The 6,823-nt window shown below is 42.6% G+C and overlaps 1 protein-coding gene across 1 annotated transcript; it reads right to left on the bottom strand.

The window, feature by feature from the left end:
- Positions 1-1,404: 1,404 nt before the first annotated feature.
- Positions 1,405-4,130, bottom strand: LOC123190359 (33 kDa ribonucleoprotein, chloroplastic). Its single transcript, XM_044602988.1, has 5 exons — positions 3,699-4,130; positions 3,503-3,601; positions 2,549-2,824; positions 1,835-2,065; positions 1,405-1,731 (listed from the first exon to the last, which is right to left on the bottom strand). The coding sequence occupies exons 1-4, from the start codon at positions 4,026-4,028 to the stop codon at positions 1,910-1,912; spliced, it is 861 nt and encodes a 286-aa protein (XP_044458923.1). The 5' UTR covers positions 4,029-4,130; the 3' UTR covers positions 1,405-1,731; positions 1,835-1,909.
- Between the last annotated feature and the right edge of the window lie 2,693 nt (positions 4,131-6,823).

The raw sequence follows: 6,823 nt of genomic DNA, 5'->3' as shown, positions 1-6,823 counted from the left end.
GCAAGCAATGGGACTGAGATCTTAAGTTCTTGACTATTTGGTGTTCTAATTTACCCTAATGACTATAATTGAGTTATTACTGACTACCGCAACTGTAAATATATTAGTGAAAACTAATAATCCTTCAGTTACGATGTACTGAAAAAACCAGTGAAGTTTAGTGTATTTTCTTTTGAGCTCCACAAGGGGTTTCAATTTACTAGTCAGTGCTTCAGATTTCCTTTTATTTTGATTCATTGATTACTATTATGAGTGTCGCAACTTATAGGGAAACCTATGGCTGGTATTACATCAAAAGGATAGAGCATCTAACATGGTAGGTTTGTAAGAAAGTACTCCATCTTATATAGTACTCCCTTCGTCCCGAAATATAAGACTGTTTTTTGACACTATTATAGTGTCAAAAAACGTCTTACATTTCGAGACGGATGGAGTATTAGTTTACAGAGGAATAGCATAATCTTGTCAAGGAAGACTCGAGTTTCAAGGTGAATGTGACTGATGAGAAGCGTCGCTAAATCCTGATCTCAAGCACCAATTGGTCCATGTGTGATTGATGTAGAGCTGATCAGGAATGCTTCCCCTGTTAGTCCGCATTTACCCCCTTCTTGTAATAAAGTTTGGCTGTGAACTCCGTTGAGTACTTGGAACCTGCCTTGCCACCCAGGTATAGCCTGGACGATGTTTAACTGGCGTTTCTGCGGTTTGGTCTCATCAATAAAAATGGTGAAACCGGGAGGAGACCCCTTTTATTCAAAAAAAAAAAGAAGCGGCATATGTGTTTCCCATTCCCGAAATTTAGTACCATTAGCAGCCTGTTTGGTAAATACTTGGGCAAGGGTATGGGAGTTTGCACAAGGGTGTGTATAAAGGGATTAGGCATGGGAAATAGATTTTTATTCCCATTCCCTTGTTTGGCATATGATGGTAATTGGCGTGGGATAAAACTCTCCTCATGAATTAACAAGATACCCTTGGGAAGAAATCGGTGGGAATTGGCTTTCCCAACTCCCAGTCCCTTTCCCACTTAAACTCCCATTCCCTCTAATCAAACAGTAGATTTTTAATCTCCTTACCCCTCAACTCCCATTCCCCATCTCTAATTCCCCTAAACCAAACACGCTGTAGGAGGCAGAAAGAACAATATCAGCTGTGGCTTTGGTAAAAGCATGATCCAGTAGTTACTTCATATCTGGATTTCATTTTCATTGACATGCCTTGATGTTGTCCAATTCCATGTTGATGTCATTGGTTGCCAGTGTTTCTCTTTCTAGACAATGGAAGAATTCCAATGCATCAGGGACGCACACAGCCGAGGTTGCCTATTTCTGTTTTCCTTACCTGGGGAACTGGTTCAAATCAGGAGGGTTTCCTCTTCTAGACAGAAAAAAAGAAGAGAGAAACTAACAGAAAAATATTAAGTTGCAGCTTGAGAATGCCTCATTGCCGAAAGCTGATCAGCAAGCTAAGAGATATTACAGTGAACTGGGTCCAAAATCAGGAGACTACAAGTATCTCGGAACGACACAGTTCATGGTCACAATGGAGTACAAATGAGTACTGATTACTACAATAAGCACATGACTCGTATTAAATACTGAAGCCAGATGCTCAAGGATGATGTTTCACCTTGATCACGGCTAATGCCCTTTGTTTCCATTTTTCTTAGCAGCATCATGACAGAAACCTTTGCTGAAGTCTTCGATTACAATTATCACCTCTATTCTGTATCTGCAAGAAAAAGGCACCATTTCTGAATTTCTGCCAAATACTATGACTAAGTGAAATGATAAATACATTAGATAGGAAGCAAGTAGTATAAAAAACCTTCTACCTGTACAATGAGTTTCCGCATCTGCACTTTTATCAATAAGCTACTGCAACTTTCTCCCAGCACAGTACTATTAGACTACTCCTGTTTATCTTCACCTTCAACCACACCACTGTCATCAACCGTCACACCTTCTGCCTGATCATTAACCTTCAAGCCTTCAACTTCACCATCAGCCTTCACACTTTCTTTATCCTCCCGCCATCTTAGGATAACAGGCCTTTCCATAAGTTCCTATCAAACAAAGAAATAGAAACTTAAACACCATACTGTGTGCTTGTAGTGTAACATCTCTTCCATTTGATTTTATAAGTATGACAGGAAATAAGCCAGAAGACTCGTCTTATCATATAACATTGCGGTAAAAAGAAATTGGTCACTCAAGCAAGAGACCTTGTAATGTTTTTCGTAAATAGATATCTGGCAAAGCATTTCACTGCTGCTCCAGAGCAATTTTATCCTCCAGTGTACAACTCCAACAAATGAATCACAATATGGAAAAGAACAATACACTTAAGTAAGCCAAAAGAGGCATGCTAATTGCTCGTAAAAAATAAATGAAGATAAGACTAGCAAAGATTTCTAACTGTAGATAACAACAAGTCTGTGCATCAAGCATGACAGTTTAAATATCCCGCAGAGTTAATTTATGAATGATCGACCGCGGTCCTTGGCTAAATTGTAAAACTGATAATTAAGTGTTCATCAAAATTTCACCTTTCCATTGAGTTCAGTGAGAGCAGCCTCTGCTTCCTCTTTTGTTCCAAAAGATACAAAACCATACCCAGCTGATTTTCTATCTTCAAAGACTATATTGGCAGAAACTGGGTTAAACTGTGAGAAGAACTCCTTCAGATCAGCAGACCTTGCTTTCCATGCAAGATTGGAAACATAAAGCTTGTACTTCGCGACAATGGTGTCCGGAGATGGTGGTGGAGCTGGTTTTCTGAAACTCTTTGAAAATTCCACCTTGATGATCCTTCCCATGACATCCTACAAATGATTGTGATGCACAATTTAGCAAAGAGATTGATGAAAAAATCCCAAAGCTAAGATATACTCCCTCCATAACTTTTTATAAGACGTTTTTAGAATCCATGACAGTGTCAAAATACGTCTTATATTAAGTTACAGAGGAAGTATTAATTTTGCCGGGAATGCCAGCATCTTAAACCTCAAGATGTCAGTATTTTAAGATAAGCTCAGCTGAACTCTGTAACACACTGGACAGCAGACTGGTATTTTGTGCTGAATTCAAACATGAAGTAAGATCGCAGTAAACTCTTTTCATTCAACAAAAAAGATCATAGTAAACTTTTCTGTCCGTATGAAACAATATTCAAAAGTTGCAAACATTATTTAACTCATCCATGTATTTCAAGGCATCTATTCAGTAAGAACATTACAACAATAATATATAATGCAATCATCAAATGTGAACATGTCCATGCATATTCCACGAATCGCAAGTTCTAGCCTCATCACCCTTGACCTTGAGAAACTTACAGTGATTTTTCCGGTCCAAGGATGTGTGATAGCAGTAAACACATGGAAACAAAGGTCGAAGTCATCTTAATTTCAATTCACAGGTCAAAACAACATTCAGCACATTTTTATATAAGGCAGCATTCATCCACGTTTTGTGTACTGATATGCAGCATATAGACTCACATGGCCGTCGAACTTCTCCGCTGCGGCGGCGGCCTCTTCGGCGGTGGCCATGGTGACGAACGCGAACCCCCTCTTCCTCCCGTCCTTCATCTTGATAACCTTCGCGGAACAAAACAAAACTAGCCCGTGTCAGAGAACGCGCGCGGCAGCATAGGATTGAACAACTAAGCGTGTGGTGGCATCGTGTGTGTGTCACCTCGACGTCCTTGACGACGCCGCACTCGGCGAAGAGCTTCTCCGTCTCCGCGGCGGAGAAGGTAAACGGCATGTTGCCGACGAAGAGCTTCCGCCGCGTCTCCCCCAGCTCCTCGTCCCCCTCCGCGGCGGCCGCGGGCTCGGCGGCCAGCGCCTCCGGGGGCGAGGAGGCCGCGACGGCGGCGGCCGGGAGGCGGAGGCGGAGGCCGGGGTAGGCGCGGCGAGGGGAGTGGAGGAGCGGGGCGTACTGGGAAATGCGCCCCTGAATGCGGGGGGGCGGGAGGGCCGCCGCGGCGGCGGGGTGCGGGCTGCGCGCGAGGGAGAGCGCCATTGTTTCGCCCACCGGAGGCGGAGGAGAGGAGGCTGCGACGCGGGCGGTTTGTGTCCCGGGGTTTGGGATTGGAGGGAGGGGGACTGGAAATTTTCCGCCTGGTTTTGTGTTCGGATAAGCGAGCGCGGCTGGCGGGATAAGGGACGACGGCGATGGTTCGTTTGTTTCTGGTCGCGGCACCGCTTGCCGCTCTTGATCAGGCCTGCTTACAAAAGAGATTTTCCAGCCCATGCTGGCCGACTTTTTTTTTTTCTTTTCTTTGGCCTTTCTTTCGCCGTTCAAAATCGTTTTATATTTTTTTGACAGAATTTCTCCTCCTTTATTCAGATACGAGAACAGTGTTATCACTTACAAGTAATGAAAGCACCTCAGGAGGCGCTGAACCCAACCAACAACTAGGAGGGGAAAACTTAACTAGCCTAGCAAGTTCATGGGCTACTTTATTATTCTCTCTACTACAATGATCATAAATAACATGGTTGAAATCAGAGGCCATGAAGAAGCAATCGTCAATAATAGCAGATGCAACTGAAGAAGAATTGCCGTCTTTTAGGGCTTCTACTATCTCCAAACTATCCGAGTTTACCACGATCCTGCTGCATCCGACAGTTCTTGCGAGGTTCAGCCCAAACCTGACGGCCAGAGCCTCTGCTGTGAAAGAATCAAAGCAAATGCCTATTTTTTTCGTTCGCCGCTGCAATGAATTGTCCACTCTGATCGCGAATGATTGCCCCACGGATCCTTCAAGTAGATCTTGATCAAACCCCGCATTAACATTTAATTTCATGTATCCCTTTGGTGGCTTTTCCCAACCTTCAGACCGAAGTTTGGTTTTTGGTGAACATGCGATACTGAAATTTGCCGCTAGTCCGCGTACAGCTAGGACGATCTGAGTGGATGTTTGAATTTCTTCACCATGGTATACTTTACGATGTTCGAATCACAGGTACCAAGCCGCGGTGACTACCATCTCTCTCATTTTTTGGAAGCCCCGAGATATAGAATTCTGTATCTTCCACATGCAACAACTCGTGCATCACTTCCTCTCCAGACTTGTATTTTGTGCACTTTTTCTTTACTATCTCATACAACCCCAATTGTCTCCAAACCTCTACTGATCTTGGACATTCAAACAAGAAGCGGCGTATACTGTCAGGTTCCAACCTGCATTCTGGGCATTGGATTTTAACCTTCATGTGTTTAGAAGCTAGGACTACCCGACATGGAAGAGCGGCATGTAGTACTCGCCATATGAAGATTTTAATTTTTGCTGGGCATTCTAAGCTCCATATCAAATTCCATTTCTCATCAGGTGATGAAGGGCCCGCATTAACTTGAGTCAGGTCACCAAACTGAAAATTCCATTCAATTTGATAGGCTGATCGCACTGAGAAAAGCCCGTTCTTGGTAGGGCTCCATGCAATAAAATCAGACATTTCATGTAAAGATAAGGGTATAGCCAGAATCCTTTGAACATCCACATTCCAGAATGTTTGGTTCACCAACTGTACATCCCAATCTCCAGTCACCGGATCAATGAGATCACAAACTCGGGATATTAAGTTACTACCTCTGACAGTTAACACTTTTTTCGTTGGCGCTTGAGGAATCCACGAGTCCTCCCATATGTTCACCTTTTGACCATCTCCAATCCTCCAAATATATCCACGTCTCAACGTGTGTACCCCAGCCATAATGCTCTGCCATGTAAAGGATGATTTTGGCTTCAAAATCGTCTTATATTATGGGACGGATGAAGTAGAACCTAAGAGAATTTGAGACCGACTAACTAATGGTCACCTTTCGTGAGAGTTATGTAGCCTAAGAGCACGTCAAGTGGTGCGTCCAGCCGCCGCCACGTTTCACGTGATGGGTGCTCACTCATGATTTCATTCTTTTATTTTTTTTTCTATATGCATTTTTGTGTTTTAATGAGTTCTTTCGTGCTTTTTCTGTTTTTCAGTTTTTGCCTAATTTTTTCTAGGTTTGGAGGGAAGAATGGTGTTTTCTTGCGAAGCACGTCCGTGCTTCTTCAAGATATATATGTTTTCACGAGAGCATGATTGTGTTTCTCGTGCAAGCATATATTGGCTTTCGTAAGAAACATAGATGTGCTTCTACTTGAAAAAGGAAAAGCACCCCTTATGCTTCTATGAGAAGCACAACCTATGGTTTCCAAAAAGGGAAAACCGCAACCATGTTTTCAGGCTCTGGTTTTTTCTTCTTCTTTTTTCTGGTTTGGTTTTCATTTTTTTTGTTATTTTTTTCCAATTTTTAGTTTTTTCACGTTTCTAATTTTTTTGGTGAAAAAACATCTTTGAAACATATTAACTAGGATCAAGTTTTGAATATCTCGATGTGAGAAATCCCATGGTGAAAATGGTTCGGTATTTGGACACATGATTCAAGAAATAAAATATTTTAGATAAACGAATCTAGAAAAAAAATCCTAATTGTGACAAGTGACAAATATGCAGTGCGTCACTTGTCAATACCTGGGAAGGTGCAGGTTAACTTGGCAAGGGATAACTCTTAACTAGTGATTTCAAGAGAATTGTAAGCCCCAATGAAAATGAGAAGCTAGAGTGGCAAAACCCAGTCTGTGCTAGAAACACACTCATGAGCAAAGCACAAATGTTGTTTATGGCTTGTACAATAGCTAAGCTTAATGCTCACAAGTTATATGTTTCTCGTGGGTACGCCCATGAGTGGTTTTGTGAACACAAACACTCGGAGGTTGGGGGCGGACCAATCCTATGGCACGTAGATTGTTGATTAGCGACCATGCGCCCCCC

This window comes from Triticum aestivum, chromosome 2A (genome assembly GCF_018294505.1).
Source record: "Triticum aestivum cultivar Chinese Spring chromosome 2A, IWGSC CS RefSeq v2.1, whole genome shotgun sequence".
NCBI classification, from domain to species: Eukaryota; Viridiplantae; Streptophyta; class Magnoliopsida; order Poales; family Poaceae; genus Triticum; species Triticum aestivum.
The sequence above is the reverse complement of the archived record's forward strand: the minus strand, read 5'-3'. Positions and strand labels throughout refer to the sequence as shown.

Coding starts and splice junctions, on each gene's coding strand:
- LOC123190359 (XM_044602988.1), bottom strand. CDS start 4,028: ATGGCGCTCTCCCTCGCGCGCAGCCCGCACCCCGCCGCCGCGGCGGCC. Junction 3,602..3,698: donor GCGTCGTCAAGGACGTCGAG/GTGACACACACA, acceptor TGTTCCGCGAAG/GTTATCAAGATGAAGGACGG. Junction 2,825..3,502: donor CGGAGAAGTTCGACGGCCAT/GTGAGTCTATAT, acceptor AATCATTTGTAG/GATGTCATGGGAAGGATCAT.